The 23,776-nt window shown below is 37.6% G+C and overlaps 1 protein-coding gene across 3 annotated transcripts in view; it reads right to left on the bottom strand.

The window, feature by feature from the left end:
• Positions 1-641: 641 nt before the first annotated feature.
• Positions 642-23,776, bottom strand: part of lamb2 (laminin, beta 2 (laminin S)) — a 41,859-nt gene continuing 18,724 nt past the window's right edge. For 2 of the 3 annotated variants that reach the window (XM_084428358.1, XM_084428359.1), the window contains 31 exons: positions 23,566-23,639; positions 23,292-23,480; positions 23,145-23,208; positions 19,690-19,892; positions 18,790-18,910; positions 18,509-18,697; positions 18,249-18,428; positions 16,119-16,231; positions 15,552-15,631; positions 15,013-15,148; positions 14,447-14,605; positions 14,214-14,341; positions 13,715-13,844; positions 13,426-13,618; positions 13,190-13,333; positions 11,917-12,148; positions 11,559-11,722; positions 11,199-11,234; positions 8,953-9,177; positions 8,657-8,874; positions 7,723-7,819; positions 7,184-7,556; positions 6,333-6,517; positions 5,862-6,103; positions 5,428-5,631; positions 5,154-5,298; positions 3,556-3,763; positions 3,335-3,476; positions 3,074-3,250; positions 2,841-3,000; positions 642-1,483 (listed from right to left, as the gene is read on the bottom strand). In XM_084428358.1, the coding sequence (XP_084284484.1) occupies positions 1,347-1,483; positions 2,841-3,000; positions 3,074-3,250; positions 3,335-3,476; positions 3,556-3,763; positions 5,154-5,298; positions 5,428-5,631; positions 5,862-6,103; positions 6,333-6,517; positions 7,184-7,556; positions 7,723-7,819; positions 8,657-8,874; positions 8,953-9,177; positions 11,199-11,234; positions 11,559-11,722; positions 11,917-12,148; positions 13,190-13,333; positions 13,426-13,618; positions 13,715-13,844; positions 14,214-14,341; positions 14,447-14,605; positions 15,013-15,148; positions 15,552-15,631; positions 16,119-16,231; positions 18,249-18,428; positions 18,509-18,697; positions 18,790-18,910; positions 19,690-19,892; positions 23,145-23,208; positions 23,292-23,480; positions 23,566-23,639 (5,048 nt within the window). In that variant the 3' untranslated portion in view covers positions 642-1,346. The remainder of the gene's footprint in view (positions 1,484-2,840; positions 3,001-3,073; positions 3,251-3,334; positions 3,477-3,555; positions 3,764-5,153; positions 5,299-5,427; positions 5,632-5,861; positions 6,104-6,332; positions 6,518-7,183; positions 7,557-7,722; positions 7,820-8,656; positions 8,875-8,952; positions 9,178-11,198; positions 11,235-11,558; positions 11,723-11,916; positions 12,149-13,189; positions 13,334-13,425; positions 13,619-13,714; positions 13,845-14,213; positions 14,342-14,446; positions 14,606-15,012; positions 15,149-15,551; positions 15,632-16,118; positions 16,232-18,248; positions 18,429-18,508; positions 18,698-18,789; positions 18,911-19,689; positions 19,893-23,144; positions 23,209-23,291; positions 23,481-23,565; positions 23,640-23,776) is intronic. The other variant, XM_084428360.1, reaches the window with a different exon arrangement.

The following is a 23,776-nucleotide window of genomic DNA, read 5'->3' as shown; positions in this document are numbered from 1 at the left end:
ATCGAAAATGCCTCATGGTTTCCTCAAAAATATTAAGCAGCACAACTTATTAGAATGATTTCTGAAGGATCATGTGACACTTCACTTCACACTGTGGCTGCTACTAATTAAAAATGTAATTTATTCCATCACATGAAATGACTAAATATAATGAATAAATGACATTTTAAAATATATAAAAATAGAAAGCAGTTATTTTTTTATAATAATAAATGCAGCCATGATGAGCAAAAGATACTTTAAAACAAAAGAAAAAAACATTTTAAAAAGTCTTATAAATGTATAATGAACTATGTTACATAAATGGTAAATAAATTGTTTGTATTTTCATATAATTTCTCTCATTTTAAGTATTAAGTATCTATTTGGTGCTATTTTATAAAAACAGCATTTGCATTTAATACGCCTGTGATTTGCAAACATGGTTATTTTGTCAACAATTTTGGTAACTATTCAATAGATGGAGCTGAAAATCTATTTAAAACCACCCTGCAGACTTGTTTCACTCAAAGTGAATGCCAGATATTCATAATACATATTTGACACATTATTTTTTGTATTGGATGGTGTTCACACGTTTTTGTTTTGTTCCTCGTTTATTAGGGTTACATGTAGAGAACATACAAGAAATCAGATAGGGATATTATTACTTTTCATTTTTATTAAGTGTTACTGTTTTTTTTTATTCTCATAGGAACAAACATGATGTAAATCAATGTACATCATACACAACCAATGATATGGCCAACTTAACTCATTTGACTTCATTTAACAATGTCTTTGTAAGTCCATTGTTACAGTAGATATTAGATATTCAGCCTATTATAGAAACTGTTTTCTCAGAAGACAACAAATGTAAAGTGTTTCTCAGAAAATGAGTGTTAATAAAATTCCAAGCAATACCTATTTTGAAAGATAAAGGGCAAACAAAAAAATCTATACACTACAACGTCCGTGCCACGATTCAGTGTCTTTTACATTCAAGCGAACTCAGTAACTTCATCATACTGTATACAGTATTTTACAAGCAAAAAAAAGAAAAAAAAAAGAAAGTAGAATACTGCTCTGCCTTACAAAAGACATGTGAATATCTGCATTTCATTTAACTCCATAATGAAAATAGGTTAATATAGTGTATTTTGACAGAAGCCCTTCATTAAAACAACATTTGTTGCAGACATCGTGTCTGGTGGCAGTTTGTCATTGTCTTATAGGTTTGTTGGCAAACAGCTTTTGCTGTAGCAACCTGGGCGGAAAAAAATAAAAAAAGGCAGATCCTTCCAGATAGTAGTGAAAGTTTCAGAGACAGCAGCAGTCCAGCTGATGGGCTTCCTTCCTGTGACGGATTATTGACAGGTGTTGTAGATCTGAATCTGTTTATTGATAGCATTCAGGATTGCCTTCATTTTATCTTCTAGGCCATCCAGCTGCCTGGCTTTGCCTTCCAATACCTTCTGGTTTTCCTCATAGTCCTTTTCAAGCTCTATGGATACAAAACAACCACACAACCAGGTTAGATTTACAAGGAAATAAAACTAACTAAAACACAAGAACAATATTACTTGTCACCACAAGAGGGCAGATATGTATGCGTATATGCTGTTAATAGATTTGTATTTTTTATTATTATTTTAATTAATTGCACACTTATGAAATTAAGCATACACCGTTTATCTTATTTAACACGTTTATTTTGCCATCATTAGCTATATCCAGCAAAGTAACCTCAGGTTGAAGGGTGATTCTGACAAAACTGCAAGCTTTTTCCAAGGTAAATTTTGGGGTCTTTCCAAAAAAGGACTACATATAATTCATAAATGTATGCACACAGAAGCACCTATGACAGAAAAAAAACAGTGTTCAGAATTCACAGTGTATAGTATGTGTTAAGCGCAACAGCAAATATTTTAGATTTTACATTTTAGATAAGTCAATTTGCGATACTGAACAGGACCACATGGAGATGCCAAAAAACCCTAAACCAATTGCCTTGGCCTGACTGCATTACATGCCTACTACAGTTCACCGTTCTGTACAGCGGTTAGTCATGAAAATAAAATACTCAAGTTATTCAGTTGTTTTGTATTTTACAAAAGAACAAGGGGAGCTGTTACTTATTCTTAAAAGCTTTACAGACCATGTATGTTTCAAGAAAATTCCAGGAAAATTGGTTTGATATAATCAGTCAATTTTCTCCACATTTTTAATTTTTTATCTGGGTTCTTAACAGAAAGGAACGTTTTTCTAGCCTGGTAAGCCATCAGGATGTTAAATAATACATTTTAAAATGTTAAAATAAATTTGAACTAGGGTGACTAGGGTGCGTCTAGATTTCTAGGCTAAAGTTTTTCCACTACATATATATTGTAATATGTCAATCCAGTCTTCAGCTGTAGGTGGCTCTGCTTTTAACCATTTATTTGTCATAAATTTCATCAGTTTCTTTTCTTTGTTATTCCACCCATCAGGTGTCACCACATCAAAAACAGCTTCCAAATTCTTTTTAATCTCTTACCAAACCTGGGTTAATTTCTAACGCTCCCAAAAAATGTGATTAGCTTCCCTTTCCTAACATAATCTCCCAACAGCTAGCACCCTTCCCTTTGTAACATTCTTCCAAACAGAATTCTCTCCACAGGGACGAGCTAGTAGATTTCCATTGTGTCTATCAAAGTTTCACCCAATCGTCATCTGAGATATTCAGATTTCCCTCTATCCTCCATTTGTCTTGGACAAATAATGTACAGTATTAAGGCACTGTTTGGAGAAATATATATATATATAACTGAACTGTAAGAATAGTCTTCCTCCAGTTCTCTGTGCGTCTCCCACACACTTACCCGCCAGCCTCTGCATTTTATCCTGGGCATCCTTCAGCAGCGCCTTCGCTTCATCTCTCAGGCGCTCTGCTTTCTGCTTAGCGTCCTGCATTGTCTTCGCCTTACTGTCCATCAGGCCCTGAACGGTACGGTACTTATCGGACAGCTCGCCGTCCAGGATCTAAAACAGACGATAAAGTCAATTAATTCTGGTAAACAAAACACTCAATGACGAACAGAAGACTGCCACACACTTCTTTAGCTTCATTGGCCTTGTCCCGGGCCATGGTAGCAGTCTCCTCTGCCCGCGCTGCATCCAGGCTGTTGTTGGCACGTTTGGTCTTTAAGGCCTCTATTTGGCGTCCCAGATCTCCCAGCCTGTCCATAGCATCATTAAGATCTTTCTCACGAGCTGTGGTCTCTGATTGGATCTTTAGAAAGATTGCAAGAACGCCTGTTGTCAAAACCGATCAATTTAGAACTAAATATTCAAGTTAACCCAATCATTGTTTTACCTGTGCCAACTGGTTCTGAGTTAAGCCAATGTCATTTCTAGCTTTTTGAATGGCCTTCTCTGCAGCGGCCTGGGCCCTGCTGGCATCGTTCAGGGCCTTTTTCACACTCTCAGCTGTGCTCTTCACTCCCTCTGCCTTATTCCTATAGTGAAAGATATGGATTGCATTCACATTTAAAAGACAAAAACAAAAACAATACAACCATATGTGCAGATAGTCACCTGGCTTTCTTGGCATCCAGCAGCAGCTGTTCTGCTTTGCGGACGTCATTCTGGGTCTGCTCAAGAATGGCGTCCACGTTGGACAGACTCTTGACGCGGTCTTTAATCTCGTCTGCGAGGTTTTGAATCTGCTCGGGAGAAGCAGGGATAGAGAGCTCCAGCACCCGATTGGCCACCGCCTCAATGCTGTCCGGATCTGCCCCCTCCTCTGCAAATATTCAACATGACATATAGACAGTGACCAAAGAGTTAACATTAAAGGGTTTTCAGTTTTCAGACAACTCTGGGATAGCACTGAACCTGGGGTTGAGCTCAAAAGAATTCAAAGATTTGTAAGTTAAGGTTCTTTGAGAAAAAAAAAAAAAAATAAAGAAAGAGAAAATATACGAATATGTTTGGAACATTTAGTACAAGTATTAAGTGCAAACTAGAGTAACTGCAAACTGCCCTGTTTTAGGCATTTTACTTTCTTATTAGTTTATTTCAGTTTTATTCTCTTATTTTAATATAATAAAATATAATATAATTTCTTCCATTTAATTAGTAAGTACAATTCAACAGTCTCTTTAGATAATTTGTAAACTGATAAGAAAACTAAGGAAAAGAAAAGATCTAAAGTATACTATTAAGTGCAAAGTAGAATAAGTTGCAGATAATAATTTGCCATGTATTTTATGTTATTATTTTTTAGTTTATTTTTTAATATGTATATTGAATAATTTGTAGAAAAAAAGAGAATATAATATATAATAAAATAATTCAAAAGTATACTATTAAGTGCAAAGTAGAATAAGATGCAGAGAATAATCTGCCATGTATTTTATGTTATTATTTTTGGTAAACTTTTTTCTAATCTACAGAGCCGGACAGTAATGGAGTACATTTACTTGAGTACAGTACTTAAGTACAATTTTGAGGGATCTGTACTTTACTCGAGTATCATTTTTGGGGAGTACTCATGACTTTACTCAAGTACATTTGGGAGGCAAATATTGTACTCTTTACTCCGCTACATTTCTATCCATAACCGTGAGAACCCATTACTTCTAAAAAAAAAAAAGGAAAAAAGAAAAATCTCGGAAACCCTCAATTTGTTGTTTCCCTCTCAAACGTGATTGGATTGTGCAGGCGCCACTGATTGGGACAGCCTATCAGCAATCACCTTCAGCTTTCCACCAAAGTCAACTCCATGGTCAGATTTAGATAAGAGACGAAACCATGGACGAAACAATGGATGAAGACGCAGCAGGTCCATCCCGGGAATGTGCCAACCCGTGGCCCCACCTCGCCAGACTATTTCAATTTTCTGAACAATTTAATGATAGTTTTCGCTTCAAGTGTTTGCTGTGTTTACCAATGTAAGCACTGTGGCAGTAGTAATGCAATATTTAGAAAATGTACTCTTGTTTTTAAAAGTACTTGAGTATCAAGAGTACAAGTACTTTAGTACTTTTACTTAAGTAGACATCTGACTGTAGTACTTTTACTTGTACTTGAGTAAAATTTAGCAAGGGGTATCTGTACTTTTACTCAAGTAATGAAGCTGTGTACTCTGTCCGCCTCTGCTTATCTATATTACATTATATTTAAAAACTCACGCATGAGGAATTCCCGAATTTGTTTGATGAGGTCCCTCAGGTCGTTGTTAGAATTGTCCATCTTGTTCTTGGTATCACTAGCTTTTTCCAAAGCTGCCTGGGCTCTATCCTTAGCTTCCTGAGCCTTGGTCTTAGCATCTGCCACCTTAATAAGACCATCAAGACAACATAAGATGCAGAATAAAGACTGAACACGTTCTGGAGCATATTTATAAAAGGAATTGTCAGCACTGAAAACGCTTTAATCACGCTACTCATTGATCAGTGTCTGTACCTGCTTAAAAAGCTCTTCCACCACTCCCATAGCTTTATCCAACTCTCTTTCTGCATGCTTGGATCTATCCAGGGCATTGTTGGCCACTGCAACAGCTCCATTGCAATTCAGGCCTCCACAGTGGCGTTTGCCCTCATCATCACGACAACCAGCTCCACCACAAGGGCTGTCCACACATGGAGCATCACCTGGTGCTCCACATACCTGCAACAATAACAAATCAAGAGCTCTAATGTAGACCAATATAATAATAAATGATCAAATATTATTATTCATAAAATATACAATATTGTATACATATAAATATATATCTTGCAAAATAATATTTTTTTAAATATACAAATTCTATACAAATATTTAAATTAACAATCCAGATGTATGTATGTACTGTTATAACTTTAAATTTGAGGTGGCCATCTCAAAGAGCTGCTTACCTTTTCATTGATTTTCTTTATGTCCAGATTCTGAGCTTTTGCATTTAAGTCTGTGAGTGTACGTTTGTTGGCGGCGTTTTTGCGGTTAAAATCGTCTCTCTTTTGGGCGATGAGTCGCTCTGTTTTCTTGCGGGTGTCTGCCGATTGGCTCACTGTGCAGGGAATGTCAGTGGTAGATCTGTTGGCACGATGCTCTGCGTCACGTGACTTGTTGTACGAAGCCCGGATGCTGTCATATGCACCTGAGGAAGGATACCATATATATACAGTATAAAAAAATAATTCTCCAATAACGAAGATCAGTCAATGGATTATTCCCTGTGAGTTAATAATAAATAAATGCCACTTGTTTTGATATTTCATCATACAATGCAAAGATGTTCAAACATTTGTATGTGTGGCCTAAAATAACACTTTTTGGGGCCACTGTAAGTGCATTTCAGGTACAGTAAGACATCATTAGTGACTAACCCAAGAAGTTGGAGTTCTTGAGGATGTCAAGCTGACGGTTAAGCTGATCTGAGTTCAGTTGTAGCTCTTTCGCTTCTCTTTCCAGGGTACTTAATGCATTACTGGCCTCATAGTTACTGTCCTGCACAGCGGTCAGGTCTCCCTCCAGCTGGTTCAGTGTGTCCGTGGTCTCACCAATCTGAGCTCTGGGAGAGGAAAGTAGAAAGAGAGCTGATGAACGGACCAAACTGATCACCATCAAGGGTGTAAAAAGTGAGAAAAAATGCTAAAATATTAAATTAAACTTCAATTATATTTATGTGAAAGTATGGGTACCATGTCAAGTCATAGTACTCATTTATAAGTATTTAACAAAAAGAAAACCTTAAATAGTTTCCAAAATTAATTATAAACTTTAGTGTTTCACAGTAAAATAATTTCTTAGCTACTGATATCAACTGATACAATCAATTGACATTTGCTAATTCATTAAATAATCTAATTTAATCTAATTAATTTCAAACACAATCTAATGTAACATGAATTAAAACGTAAAGTAAAATTTACTTTACTTGACAATCTTAGTAAGAACAAGTATGCATTTTTAAGGATTTGTAAAAGATTTTAATGTACAGAATACATTTACGCTATGATGACCAGTAAAATGTTTACAATTTTTTGTGTGCAAATTTTCTTTATTCATTTCAATAGCACTCATAAATAATAATAGTAATATATCCTCTTACTAATAACTGAGTATAGTAATAAAGTAATTTCCCCCTGCCCGCCAACACCCTCAACTAATGTTTCAGGCAATACAACAGAATTTAGGGTCTGCAAATGTGGTGTATCTCCCTCTAACCAAACTGTACCTGAGATCCTCTATCATGCCCATCAGAGTGGTGACAGCCTCTGCGGTGGCGTTGCGGGCATTAACAATGTCCCGCGCCTGCGCCAGCATGTCCTCCAACTCTTTAAATTTTCTCTCGAAGGCTCGAGTTAAGCCGGTAGTGTGGAGCTCCTTGGCTCGATCTGTGAGAGCTTTGGTTCTGGTTGCCAGATCCTGAACGATGCGGTCCCAGTCCCCAAAGCACTGGTGGCAAGGCTTGCAATCAGGGAAGGTGCCAGAGAAGCCACGGGCACATTGATCACAGCGAACCCCTGACACTCCCTGCTGGCACACGCAATGACCGGTCACACGGTTGCACTGAGATGACTCGATGCCACGGGGGTCACAGTCACATGCTGTGGGGGAGAAGTAACCAAATCAATCGGATTTTGGGAATAATGATTACTTGTGAATCAAAAACTGGATTCTAGAGTTGATGATGAAATGTGTTACAATGTGTTAGCATTAGAGTTGATATGGATACAGACTGAATATATAAAATGCTCTGAAAGATCATAGTACCTCGGCATAGTACTCTTGGGTCACCCCAGTGGTTCTCCTGGCAGTCTTTACAGGTCTTTCCTCCAAAGCCAACACGGCACTGGCACTGGCCTGTGAACTATATGAATTTGGGTTCAAAAAGAGGACTAGCTACATTTAAGACTTGGAATGGTACCATATCGGTAATAAGAGATTTTTTTATTTATCAGTATGGATATACAATTGTTTATACTCAACTATTACTTAAAGTTAACCTTTAATAACATTAATAATTTACTAACACTGTTAAATGTGATCTTTAGCAAATTTTGAAAATGAATATCCATTATTATACTGTACAAGTTCAAGCTAATCAGGTCGAACTACTTGGCAAACCGTGTCATGTAATTAATATTCATGAGCCAAGCTTCTCATTCAGTTTCCTATGCTAAAATATTATGAATAAATAAATATACACTACTGTTTAAAAGTTTGTAGTTGGTAAGACTTAATATTTTTTATGCTCACCAAGGCTGCATTTATTTGATCAAAAATACAGTAAAACAGCAATATTGTGAAATATTATTACAATTTAAAATGGCTGTTTTCTATTTTCATATATTTAAAATGTTATTTACACCTGTGATGGCAAAACTGAATTTTCAGCATCATTACTCCAGTCTTCAGAAATCATTCTAATATGCCGATTTGATTAAATATTTATTATCATTATTTCTTTTTCAGAATTCTTTGATGAACATAAAGTTCAATAGAACAGCATTAGAATTAGAAACATTTTGTAACAATGTTAAAGTCTTTACTGTCACTTTTGATCAATTTAATGCATCCTTGCTGAATTAAAGCATTCATAAAAAATAAAAAAATAAAAAAGACTCTTACTGACCCCAAACTTTTGAACGGTACTGTATGGAAGCCCATTTGCCCTGAGTGTGTGCAGTTTGTGAGTCGAGGGTACCTCATTACAGGCAGATGTGAAGGCATTGTTGGGGTCACAGCCACAGGACTCACAGCCCCGTCCACTTGCCAGGTTCCAGTAGTTGGGAGCGCAGTGATCACAGGTTTGTCCAATAACATGAGGCAGACACTGACACTGTCCTGTGGCACGCTGGCACACACAGTCATCTCGAGACAGACACTGACTGCGCTCCGTGCCCAAGAAGTTGCAGGTGCACTCTGGGTAAATTAAAGTGTTAAGATGTTTATTATTGTACTGTAATATAGAAAAGTAATTTGAGGCCCAAGTAAACTCACTCCGGCAGTTGCGGCGGGAAGCATCTCCATAGTATCCGCTCTTGCACACGCTGCAGTCCCCTCCTTCAGTGTTGTACAGGCACTTGAGACACTGGCCAGTGCGCTTGTCACATGCCTCAGGATCCGATAGATCGATGTTGTTACTGCAACGACAAGGTTGGCACTGCCCACCGGGCTTAGAGGGGTCACCGTAATAACCAGGAGCACATTCTTCACAACGTGGTCCTGATTGATGGAGAAAGTACAGTTTAGTTGCATCAAGATAGAATTTTTAAATGTCGCATAAAGCATCGGTAAAAAAAGATGAAAAGAAAAACAACTTTAATAGACATGAAGGACATTTTTAATGCTGAATTGAATTAAAGATTCATATTTTCTTCAGAATAGCTCAAAAATTGCTCTACAATCTGTCACAAACTAAAACCACAACAGGAAAATCCACTGTCTTCTTGGGATAAAGCACTTTCAGTTTCATGATGTTTTTTTTCCATAACCTGTACAATATATATAATAGGATTTCTAAGTAAAACTTAGAACATAATTAATGAAAGCAACATTAGGTTCACATTTCTAAAGGAAAAGGTGTTAAACTGAGTAGGAAAGAACCAAAAGGTTTTTGGTGGCTTAGTGTTAAAATAACTGTAATTCGGGGGATTGTATTACATTATTAAGGAAATTATTAATGAAATAAATATTTAAGGGATGGAAGTGCTCTCGTACAAAATCGTCATGTAAAGCTCTGCTAAGAATACAGTCTAAGAACACATATTACATAAATCAAGTTACGAAAAATGACTCTCCAGAAGATTTTACATTTTAATCTTAATGTCAAATAATATACTCAGCTGTCTGAATACCAGTGTAATAATCTCCTGAAGAGTGATGAGGAACAAAGCATCAGAGTGAAAATTACTTTTTTTTCACATTAAAAGATCTGAAACACTTTGAAGCTCAGTTAGCTTAGCTGTAATATTAATCCTGTCTAAACAATATTCATTCACTCTGTTGCTATGTTCAAATTTCTTGCAACCAAATGCTACGTAGAGACACACGCCTGCTTCTCTGACTCAGGAACAGTGATGGGCGCTCACTTCTAGTTACAGAACAGAGTAGAATTTATTTAGAGAAGATTATTTTATAGGAGAAGATTTATTATAAGAGAAGTATTTAGCTCAAAAACAAAGAGGATCTCAACTGAATGACAGAATTGAATAGCATTTGAATAGATCAAACAGATCCACCACCTGTAAAACTAGAATTACAGAATAAATATTTTTTTTGTAAAAAGATAGTATAATCTTATTTTGTATTGCTACAAAAAAGTTCTCACAAAAAATGAAGACTGCACTTTTTTAACCGGTGCATTTAAATGAACCATCCATTCAAACTGATTCACTGAACTGGATTTCCCAATGCTTAATATGAGAGAGAGAAGATTTTAGGTTAGTGTTTAATTATTACTATTTATTTTGATCGACTGTAAAGCTAAGCACTGAAAAAGCTTAGTTTAAATTTTTTTTTACAATGTACATTTAGGCCCTGTTTACACCTGGTATTAAGATGCGTTTTAATCGATCGGATCACAAGTAGACGAGGCAGACACATCCTCGTTTACACCAGGTGTTTTAATCCGTCTCTTTTGTCCACTTTCAACAACTTCTGCCCTGATTTCTTCGTGGGGAGGGTCTATGGGCGGGTAAATGTATGTTTTTTTTTTCAAATCTTTTTTATCTACTGGACGAAATAAGCTTGCGCAATTAACATATGAACGTGACTGGGGACGACGGAAAAACACACGGAGAGCAGCAGCTTTCATTTCTGTTCTGACAGCCGCTAGATCACGCCGAACGTTTAAATCCTGTCTGGCTAGCGCTCTTCCCATAATGTTTGTGCATTAGGTCAGTAGGCGGTCATTTGTGGCTGTTCGAACTCATTTGTCCACATGAGCGACTAAATTACAAAAGCAATCCGGTCTAATGCATTTTGGACTACCTCTGGTTGAAAGTGGACAAGCTCAAAATGTTTTACACCTGTATTTAGCTTCGTCCACTTCTGATTCGATCGAGTAAAACACATCTTAATATCAGGTGTAAATAGGGCCTTAGTTACTCCCCAGCACTGCTAAACTGGGTTGAGAGGGTTCTGTAAATGAACATGCAGGTGTGAAGTGCGTGAGCCATGCGCTAGGGAGTGACGGGATGGAGGTCGGGCAGCAGAGGTGGGGTGGGGTCTCCATGGTTACTCACGCTTGAGGACTGCCCCTGCAGAGCGCTTTACAATCCCTGTGTCCAGTTGAGGGGGGACAGGAGATAACACACATGATCACTGCACGTCTGATCAGACTGACAGTGGCCTCTGATTATGACATTTTCTTCTGATTATGACATTTTCTGCATCCTATCCAGATGCAGATGGACTCAGGGTGTTAAATGGCAAAATAAAGCCCTATTCAAGCACTTATTAATTTGGGAAGTCATACAAGAACTACATTTTCTTGTTGCATTTATGCAAGAAATGCAACGGCACATGACCCGGACCTCATCTTTATTAATTTTATTCCATCCATCTCTGGGAAGAGAAAAATAAAATTCTGGGGTTAAAAATACCTGTGTAACCCTGGTTACAGTTGCAGACCACCTGTTGGTTGCGGTTGTCTTGATAACATGAGGCGGCAAAGTGGCGTCCGCTGTTGGGGCCCTCAGGACAGGGGCAGGGGCGACACTGATTTCCTAGACCAAGGGCCGGGTTTCCATAGTAACCATTGGCACACCTGTGACAGGAGGTATCTATTACATTAGCATGGGCAGAGAAACATCAAAGAAAAATCAACCATTTTCACTGTGTGCCTGCAGGCTTTAAAAAATCCTGCTGTTCTCAAATATTTTAAGTGTCCTCTAATGTTAGTGATTATCAAATCAACCATACAGCTTTAAACGTCAAAAATGCCTGCTTTATTACTTGTACCTTTCACATTGGTCCCCTGCTGTATTGCTTCTGCAGTTGAGACAAGCTCCAGTCCTCTGGTGGCACTCGTCAGCTTGGCCGTTACACTGGCAAGACCTGCAGTTCGGGAAGCCCCAGTGTCCAGCCTGACAACCATCACAGCGCTGACCAAACGCACCAGGCCGGCATGGACACTGTCCTGTGTACTGGTCACAGAAACGGCTCTGAGAGCCCTCCAAACTACATTCACACACTAAAGACAAAGAGAAAAATGTATGAATGAATGAAGCAAGTAAGGAATAAAAGAACAAACAAACAAACAATCAAAAAAAAAAAAAAATGAAAAAAAAAAAAAAAAGCAAGAAGCAAAGATAAAACAAACAGCAACAACAACAAAAAACAAAATTGAAAAGAGAAAAAACAAACAAACAAAAACAAATAAAAAGAGTGAAACAAATAAACACAACAAACAGCAACAACAAATGCAAAACAAAAACAAAAAACACAAACAAAAAGAAAGAAAGAAATAAAAACAACAAATAAAAAAAAAACATCTATAATTAAATATTAAATTAAACATAAAAAAAATGAAAGAAACAAATCAAAACAACAAATCAAAACAAAAAACAAACATCTACAATAAAAACAAAAGAAAAAACAAACAAAATTAAACCAATAAAAGGAACAAAAAACAAAATAAGAAAACTACAATAACAAAAAACAGCTAAAGAAAACAAATACAAATGTAAAAGGAAAGAAAAAACAAACAAAACAAAACAAAAATGCAAAATGTTATTTATGTACACTACCGTTGAAACATTTTAGATCAGTAAGATTTATTCATGTTTTTAAAAGAAGTCTCTTCTGCTAACCAATGCTGCATTTATTTGATCCAAAATACAGTAAAAACAGTATTACTGTGAATTATTTGTATTTTTTTTTATTTTTTTTTACACAACTTAGAAATGTTTCTTGAGCAGAAAATCAGCATATTAGAATGATTTCTGAAGGATCATGTGACACTGAAGACTGGAGTAATGATGCTGAAAATTCAGCTTTGCATCACAGGAATAAATTGCATAAAATAATAAGGAATAAATGAATATATTTATAGAACACAGGAATAAATTCACAATATTACTGTTTTTGCTGTATTTTGGATCATATAAATGCAGCCTTGGTGAGTAGAAGAGACTTCTTTTAAAAACATTAAAAAAAAATTCCAAACTAAAACTTTTGAATGGTAGTGTAGTGTACCAGAGCAGGGAAAGGGGTCTTAGAATATGTCTCTTACGTTTGCACCCGGAAGGGCCAAATCCATAAGCCCCCGCTGCACATTTATCACAGCGCCGGCCTGATATGTTGGGCCTGCAGCGGCACTGACCCCCACGGACATCACACTCTGAGCTGAGCGAACCCTGAGGATCACACTCACAAGCTGCGGGAGGAAAGTACTCGTCTTAATAATAACAAATACAAACAAACCCCAATATTCACATCTCAACCCCTAAATTCAATGTTGACACTCACGCAGCGCGCCGTTGTTAATGAGGGCAGACATGCTGGTGATGAGTTTAGCACACACTTCACTCATCTGTGGGCGGGACACACTCTTGGCAGTCTCGTGGCAGCGGTAACGCTCATAGCTCTGCTTCCGTGCAACGGAGGCAGGGTCTCCCGCGGTAAACATCTCTAGAGAAGAGTAACGAGGGAGAAGGGCAATCTAGGGAGGTGAGGGGAAGAACGGAACCAGTCAAAATGAGACAGAACATGAAGAAACAGAACTTGATAAAAGACAAAATCACAGATTTATGCTTACAGAGTCAACAAGTACAAAGGCATTAGTGGAGGTAAGGATGCTGTTCCTGTCAGCGTAACGGATGAACTCCACACGCAGTTTGTAACTCACTCCTCCCTCCAAACACACTGGCTGAGGTAGAACCACAAACCTGCAGCAATACAACAGAAATATTGTAAGTAAAAATGACTTTCTGAGAAGATTCTGGTATACAGAAGTGAAGGAAAACATAAGCCTACTTGAATCTGTTCTCACCCTCATGTCGCTCACTACCTGTATGACTACTTCTTCTTTGGAACAAAAAGGAAAAAAATGTCTCAATGAAAGTCAGTGAGGTCCTATGTTGATTTGAAACCCATTGACTTTCATTGTATGGACAAAACAGTTGAAACATTTCAAAATATCGTCTTTTGTGTTCCACAGAAGAATGAAACAACAACATGAGGGTGAGTAAATAATGACAGAAGTTCCTTTTTAGGTGAATCGTCCTTTTAAGCATTCATACGTGTGTTTCACAGACCTGGCACTAGAGGGGAGCGATAAGGTTAGCAGATCATCTGCAGGGATGGTGTTTCCACATGGACTGCTGGTAGGAATGGGGCCTGGTCTAATCACCATTACACGGACCTCCTCCCAGTCCCGTGGCATCTTTAAAAACAGAAACGCATATGAGTATACCTATAACACACTTCTTCTCTGAGTATGCCTATGAAGCCAATGGGGGGATATGTAATGTCTAAGTGTACCGTTTACCTGAAGCTCATAGCGAATGAGGATGTCATATTCCATAGAATATGGAATGTTGTTAATGGCGAACTCCAGCGTACCACCTTCGGGAGCCCGTGCAAACCCAGTGCCTGTCCACAAGACGGGACGGCCCGGCTGGTACTCTCTCTCCTCAAACGCAGAGCCCTATAAAATATAAACTGTTTAATGTAATCTTTAGAAATTCTTTTATACTGTACAATGTAATGTTGTGATGTCACTTGCATTTTAAACAATTGGTTTTAGTTTAGTGTTTTACGTTTAATTTATTTAGACAAAATAGTGTGGAATTATTATTTATTTATAAAATGTTTATATTTTTATCATATTTAATAATTTTTATTTTAATATTTATTCATATTATGTAAGTACTGAAATCGGCCAGACATTTTATGTAAGTACATCACCTCCAAGAAATATTTGATCATAATATCTTTAGAAAATATCTATATTACTTTCTTTTTGCCACTTGGCATACACCTGTTGTTTAATTAAAAATATTTGTTCCGTTGCTTGAGTATCATGTTGCTTATTTTTCCCAGTTCTGTACTTACTTGACCCAGTTTGGCATTTTCAGCCTCATAAATGTAGTGGTCGAGGGCCATGAAGAAATACCCAGACTCCACCTGGTTACACTGGCGTCCAATCATGTGACTCCGACAGTGACACTGCCCTGTTTCCATTGAGCACCTGAAGACAGTTAATTACACAAAGTACATCATTATTATGTAAATTAAATTGTATCTATTTATTTTGTATTGTATGTATTAGGGCTGGGCGATTTAAATCGTGAGATTGTTATGCGCATCTCGTCAGTAAAGCAAGCTGAGCCATATTGCATTAATAATCGCGGACGTATCGCCAGCGATTATTAATGCGATATGGCTCAGCTTGTCAGTTAACTACGGCTCTTTGTAGTAAATGCCGCTCCATCTGAAAGCAGGTGATGGCGATTTACTACTAATCAAGGAACCGGCTTTACTGACGAGATGCGCATAACAATCTCACGATTTAAATCGCCCAGCCCTAGTATGTATGTATTTATTTAAAAACTGCCAAAAGTCTGAATCCTCATAAACTGAACAATACTGACTGGTTGTCTGTAGCTCCACCCACATCACAGTCACACCCTCTGCAGCCATTGGCATCATGACTCAGGGCCCAGTGCTCAGGCTGTAGGAGAATAAAAACACCAATATGACATTTAATATTCAGATTGTTGGCTACAGGTACAATACAAAATACTGTGACAGAACATGGTATGCTGATGGAACACCATGATACTTTGATATATACCATGCCGTGCTAACAACTTACCATTTCCAAATACAGTTTTAAACATAGTAAAGAATTACCATGGAATATGTCCATAAAATGATGTGACATCACTCTAAAACTAAATGCATTTATAGCTGGTCTAATTTCAGGACACTGTTCTTCCTTTCATTCCATTTTAAGCTGTGTGCAAACCTACACCATCTGCCATAAGGCCCTGGGCTAAATGCAGACAGTGTTGAGCAAACATTCTCAGTTCATGTTCCCATCCAGTAGAGAGGATACAAGGTACAAGTAAGCATGCAGTGCTTACTGGTGAATGATAACCCAAATGTTCTCAGAGAGGTGTATGGGGAATCATAAACTGTTTTTCTGCTCTGCTTACCAGACATTGGTTGCAGCTGTGTCCAGTGACCAGGCGTTTACAGAAGCAGTCTCCACTAACAGGGTCACACTGGGAGCTACCGGACACTGTACCCCTGGGGTCACATTTACATGCTAAAGCAGACCAGTGAGAGAAAGACAATGATTGTGAATCAAGAGTAAAATATATCAGAAAAATCTTCGTCAAATAGGTGGTGGTTTAAAAGTGCTGAGGCATTTAATTCCTTTCTAACTTTGATTGAAAAAAGAAGTGCTCTGAAAGGTGTCTAATAAAAATATACTAGCATTTAAAAGGTTTGAGACAGTAAGATTTAAAAAAAGAAAGAAATCAACACTTTTAATTTGAAGCAAGGATGTATTAAATTGATCAAAAGTGGTAGTGAAGTAATTTATAATATACAAAAGATTTCTATCTCTACTATTTAAAGAATCCTAAAGAAAAATGTATTATGGTTTCCACAAAAATAATAAGCAGCACAACTGTTTTCAGCATTGATGATAATAGGAAATGTTTCTTAATCAACATATTAGAATGATTTCTGAAGGATCATGTGACACTGAAGACTGGATTAATGACGCTTAAAATTCAGCTTTTCCATCACAGGAATAAATTACATTTTAAAATATACTCAAATAGAAAACAATTGTTTTAAATTGTAAAAATATTTCACTAAATATAACAGTTTTTCCTGTATTTTTTATCAAATAAATGCAGCCTTGCTGAGCATAAGAGTCTTCTTTCAGAAACATCTTACAGAGACCAAATTTTGTACAGTAGTGTTGTTATATTGGCTATCTATTGTCACGGTTATGCTGCATATGAATACACGAAGATGAAAGGTTCACACGTTATTTAATAACATCCACAAGGTAATCCACATGAAGGCAAGCACAACCACACATAAACGAGACAGGACAACGGTGAACTGAAAACACAGGACTTACACAGACAAACGAAGTGACAATGACACACACACACACACACACACATCAAATCAGTGACAATGACGACAAACAGGCAGGGAAATATTGCATACAGAAAACAAACAGAAAGTCCAAACAGGGTGATATCGTGACATCTTTGATATTGGAAATTTAATTATTCATGATCATTTCCTCTATTTTTACATTTAGATTACCTTTACCAACGTTTTCATACTGTATAACCTTGTGGTGGCTAAATTCACTTGAAGCATTTAAAATTATTTGACTTTTCATTTACAGTGCTATGCATAAGTTTAGACACCCATACTAAAGTTGACTAAAAAGAGGAATAAAAAATCATCTTTTGGAAACTGAACTTAATGCCTTATTTTAAAAAATTAGGAAAAATCCAACCTTTAAGGACACCAATTTTCTTTGTGAATGAATAATGTATCGTAAATAAATAAATGTTCTTCCTTAAAATACAGGGTGCATAAGTTTGGACACCCCTATGTTAAATTCCCATAGAGGCAGGCATATTTTTATTTTTAAAGGCCAGTTACTTCATGGATCCAGGATACTATGCATCCTGATAAAGTTCCCTTGGCCTTTGGAATTAAAATAGCCCCACATCATCACATAGCCTTCACCATACCTAGAGATTGGCATGGTTTTATTTCAGTTAGCCTAATAGCTAGTTTGATTTGCATTGAGAGATGATCTTATGGAAAGTACCCCATGCCAATCTCTAGGTATGGTGAAGGCTATGTGATGATGTGGGGCTATTTTAATTCCAAAGGCCAAGGGAACTTTATCAGGATGCATAGTATCCTAAAAAAAAAAAAAAAAAAAATACTTAAAAATAAAAATCTGCCTGCCTCTATGGGAATTTAACATAGGGGTGTCCAAACTTATGCACCCTGTATTTTAAGGAAGAACATTTATTTATTTACGATACATTATTCATTCACAAAGAAAATTGGTGTCTTTAAAGGTTTAATTTTTCCTAATTTTTTAAATTAAGGCATTAAGTTCAATTTCCAAAAGATGATTTTTTATTCCTCTTTTTAGTCAACTTTAGCATGGGTGTCTAAACTTATGCATAGCACTGTATTTGAACAAAACAGTAAATATTTTTAATATCGGATATTTATTGGTTATAACATGAAATATAATTATCAGCTGATTGGTATCGGCTTGTACTTACGTTGGCAGCCTCGAGGGTCGCTAGCACTGAGCCCAAAGAAACCAGACTTGCATTTATCACAGCGCGGACCTTCAACGTTGTCTTTACAACGGCACTGCCCAGCAATCATGCGTGAAGAGGGGTCATCATGCCCATCACAAACGCCACCGTTCAGAGAACCATCTGGGTCACAATCACAGGCTGCCAGAGAGAATAGACATAAGCAAACGAACACAGTACAATGCATAAACGTATATGTTTAGTATTTATCTCACACCTACCCACGCAGACCCTAGGGTCTCTGATGTCTCTAGCTGGATCCTGATAGTAAAAAGGTTTACAGGTCTCACAGTTGCGGCCCATGGTGTTGTGGAGACAGTTGTCACACACGCCTCCACTGACGTTCCCAGTAGCCAGATACACCGCCATGTCAAAATGACACTTGTTGGAGTGACCGTTACAGTTGCATTCTGGGCAAAAGAGGAAAGTGTTAACTGTGGAATCAGAAATCTATGCCTATATGCACTGCATGAGCAATATTATTATGGTTATTGATAATTACTCTTGCAGGCGTTAGTGTTTCGGCCCTCAGCTGGTCTCCAGGGCAGGTCATTATAGAAGTCATCACACTGTTCACAGTTCAGTCCATTCGTGTTGTGTTTGCACACACACCTCCCGTGTACCTAGAGATGGAAACCTCAAACTTCACCTCATATTGTAGTATTAACCTCTCTGGCAACTTAATGTTTGTCTCTCATTACAATAAGCCGATACTTTTTTTCATATTATGGTCGATGACTAAATGGTCAGAAATTCTATGCTACTTTGTCTAAATAACCAATATATAAATAAAACATTAAAAACTAAACCATTTCAAATGCTACAAGTGAATTTAGCCATTACGACATTTTAATGTACAGTATGAAAATGGATATCCATTTTAAGATTTGCTATGGATTACATTTAACAGTGTTATTCAATTATTAATGTTTTTAAAGATTAACTTTAAAGTCACCATAAAAAAAGAGAAGATGGACTTGTTCTTTATGGAACATTGAAGTATTTATATGAATGATTCATCTGTGCAAATCGTTATTTTTTTTTTTTAATTCATATGCCTTTGTAATCTTTAATCAAAATAACTTCCCCTCCCTCTTGCAGCAGAGGATGATGTGTTTACTGGCACGAGGGCGGGACAACCTGTCAATCACACGACATCACAGCAATAGCAAGTCACAACCATCTAATCAATTTTCCGATGAACAAAAAAAAAGTCCCATCCTAATTTTTTTCTCGTGCGAGAAGCTGTATCACTCGGATATACATTATATATACCCATATATACATAACAATACTTAGAAAACACTATCGCTATTTTCGTTTCCTGCCAATTTTAAGCCAGCAAAGGTAGTCTAAATAAGCGAAATGAGCATGTACATCAAGCTACAGTTTGGTAACTCACCATGCCCTCAATGTCATCCCTGATGCCGTCGATAGGAGCACACTCGGAGGCGTGGCCATAGCAGAAGCAGTTGCCCCTGACAACCAGCTCATACATGGCATAGTAGTATTTCTCTCTGATCTCAGGCCGTGAGTCCAGCAGATTATCACCCAGAGTGTGCAGTTTGGTGAAGTTCAGACGGAGGTTAGTGATCTTCAGCTGGTCTGCAAAATGAAGACATTGGGGTTAGTGGAGGATAGTGGCATATAAAAAATCATGGTTTCCACAAACGTATTAAGCAGCACAACTGTTTTCAGCATTAAAAATGATAAGAAACATTTATTGAGCAGCAAATGTTTCTAAATCAACATTACAATGATTTCTGAAGGATCATGTGACTCTGAAGACTGGAGTAATGATGCTGAAAGCTTTGCCATCACAGGAATAAATTACATTTTTAAATGTATTGAAATGGAAATCACTGCAGCCCTGGTGAACACTGACCATAAATCACACCAAATGATCATCAAGCATACAATCACGGCCACCTAATTATGAGAACATTCTCCAACCCCTGTAAAAAAATCCCTAAACCCTGTTAACCAAAGACCTCTGACCCCTTCTCCCCTGAGCCAATGGCCTGCTCCTCAGTGGGAGGTCACAGTCAGCTGAGCGTGGAGGCCTTTAGCAGGAGTGTGGTGGATAGGCTGCTGTTACACTTCAGAGACACTCAATGAAGTGGAACTTGTGTGATTTATAAGGAAAAGAGTTGGAGAGAAAATCGTGGAGTGTGTGAGAGGCGCATATCTCAACATCAGAGAATTCAGCTACTGTGCACATGCTGTTTGTTCCAGTCATGCTCTAGATGATCAGTATAACAGAAAGTGAGAGCCACACTGAGAGTGCGAGATCAATTTATACACACTCACACTGTGCATGACTCACAGCAGTATGGGAATAATACACTGACCAGCTGAACTGGCAGGTTCATCATCAGCTAATTCTACTACTACTACTTCAACAACACACTTGCGCTAGGCCAATATTATTTGATCATCCAACAAAAAAAACTGAAGATATTTAATCTTGTCATGATCCCAGCCTATGTTCCCCTGTCTTGTGTTGAACTCTTATTTTGAAGTTTTTCGGTTTCTATTGTTTCTGTGTTCTCTTCCTGTGTTTAGTTCCTGTTAGCTTTGTGTCTTGTTACTTTCTATGCTCATACACCCTAAAGGATTATTAGGAACACCATACTAATACTGTGTTTGACCCCCTTTCGCCTTCAGAACTGCCTTAATTCTACGTGGCATTGATTCAACAAGGTGCTAAAAGCATTCTTTAGAAATGTTGGCCCATATTGATAGGATAGCATCTTGCAGTTGATGGAGATTTGTGGGATGCACATCCAGGGCATGAAGTTCCCGTTCCACCACATCCCAAAGATGCTCTATTGGGTTGAGATCTGGTGACTGTGGGGGCCATTTTAGTACAGTGAACTCATTGTCATGTTCAAGAAACCAATTTGAAATGATTCGAGCTTTGTGACATGGTGCATTATCCTGCTGGAAGTAGCCATCAGAGGATGGGTACATGGTGGTCATAAAGGGATGGACATGGTCAGAAACAATGCTCAGGTAGGCCGTGGCATTTAAACGATGCCCAATTGGCACTAAGGGGCCTAAAGTGTGTGCCAAGAAAACATCCCCCACACCATTACACCACCACCACCAGCCTGCACAGTGGTAACAAGGCATGATGGATCCATGTTCTCATTCTGTTTACGACAAATTCTGACTCTACCATCTGAATGTCTCAACAGAAATCGAGACTCATCAGACCAGGCAACATTTTTCCAGTCTTCAACTGTCCAATTTTGGTGAGCTTGTGCAAATTGTAGCCTCTTTTTCCTATTTGTAGTGGAGATGAGTGCTACCCGGTGGGGTCTTCTGCTGTTGTAGCCCATCCGCCTCAAGGTTGTGCGTGTTGTGGCTTCACAAATGCTCTTCTATCAGCTTGAATCAGTCGGCCCATTCTCCTCTGACCTCTAGCATCAACAAGGCATTTTCACCCACAGGACTGCCGCATACTGGATGTTTTTCCCTTTTCACACCATTCTTTGTAAACCCTAGAAATGGTTGTGCGTGAAAATCCCAGTAACTGAGCAGATTGTGAAATACTCAGACCAGCCCGTCTGGCACCAACAACCATGCCACGCTCAAAATTGCTTAAATCACCTTTCTTTCCCATTCAGTTTGGAGTTCAGGAGATTGTCTTGACCAGGACCACACCCCTAAATTCATTGAAGCAACTGCCATGTGATTGGTTAATTAGATAATTGCATTAATGAGAAATTGAACAGGTGTTCCTAATAATCCTTTAGGTGAGTGTAGATATATGTAGATGATGCCACATTTGACTGCTCCAGACACACTGGTGAGCCCGCCATCTTGAATTGCAATGGTTAGAGTGTCATCACTCACAGTAAGAATCAATGATGCCACAACATTGCGCAGCTTTTGGTTGTGAATCTGCCTAGATTTAAATTCCAGAAGAAATGGGATAACCTTTCACAGGTGAGAATCTGCTGGTTTGTATTTTATGTATTAACTCAATATTAAATGTTTTTACTATGGAAGTTTTAATGTTTTTGCTTTTACTATGGTAACTTTTTAATGTTGTGCCGTGTCCTTTTTAATGTTGAAATGCAAACTCAGAATATTACACAAACCTGCAATAATTAAATATGTTAATTTTGTGTTTTATTTTTTTTATTGCTGAAGTAAGTTTTTTTTTTTGTTATTAAAAACAATCAAGTAAGCCCAGCCCAGGTGAGGAAAAACTAACGTACTGCATTACTTCCAATAAAAAGTACCTACCGTAAGTAATGCAATTAGTTACTTTTTCAGAGAGTAACGTAATATTGTAATGTTATTTTTAAAAGTAACTTTATCCCCAATACTGGTAATATATAATAAAAAATAATGTAATACATACATCTATTTTTATCTACATTTGATCTAAATATACATAAATTAGAACATTTAAAAATATATATGAATTAGATACCAATTACATAATTGTAATATATTAGGACAAAATAACACCTACAACAAATGCTATTTTACATGTCAGAGGACATAAGTCTTTAAAAAGATCTGGCTGTTACCAGTGTAAAGTTAAGACCTGTTCATGAGACATATTGCACTTTTCTATTATAAGAAGGAATAGGTTGTTCATGTTGTTCCTGGGGAATGACAGTGAAAGTACAGGAACAACAGCCTGAGGGGAAGAAATCAGCTGCTTTTTCCATTTTACATTTCCTCCATCTGCCATTTAATAAAGAGGTAGCATGGACAGCAGCAAACTAGAAACTGAAATACATGTGAACTGACCTGTGCCATGGACAACAGAGCAAAACCATTTCAGTGCAAAAAGCTGCGTCCAGTTGGAGGTTAGGATTGTTAAGGTTCACTTACTCTGAATGTTAGGGCTGTAAGGGTCTTCGATCCGAATAGCAGGGTCAAGAACACGGTAAATCACCTGAGAGAAGAGAAAGTGCAGTTCAGCAAACAAATTACAAACAAATGAAATGATGCAAAGTATTCCAAATGAATAACTCTCACCTCTCCTTCTGTCGACGGTTCGATGTCAGAATATCTGGATTCGCAGATAACATCATCAACCTTACGAAGAGGACCCTGAGAAATTCCCGGGAAGTTGGACTCGCAGTCGGAGGCGAAGTAACGGTACACCTGCCAGGTTCGGCCAAAATCTGCAGATCGCTCAATCAACATGGCTGCTGGACGGAAAGTCTGTGTACAAAAACAATTGACAGTATGAGGTCAGTTTCAAGGGTGAAGGTTATTTCTTGGAGGAAAAAAACAAAAACAATCTTACCTTAAATGTCATGATGAGATGAGTAAAGTGAAACTCTGCCTCCAGGTCCAGCTGAAGGTAAACGTCAGACTTCCCTGAGAAGAGAAAAGAGTTCATGTTCACATTAATGATCCAAGGCGTCAACAATGACTATTACAACAATTACACAAAAGCCCCATCTGCTGTAATAAGATGTTGTGTAAAGAACAAAATTAGAACAAATAGTAAATAC

The sequence above is a fragment of the Rutilus rutilus genome (assembly GCF_951802725.1).
Source record: "Rutilus rutilus genome assembly, chromosome: 13".
In the NCBI taxonomy this organism is placed as follows: Eukaryota; Metazoa; Chordata; class Actinopteri; order Cypriniformes; family Leuciscidae; genus Rutilus; species Rutilus rutilus.
Note: the sequence above shows the minus strand (reverse complement) of the source record. Positions and strands in the feature narration are given on the sequence as shown.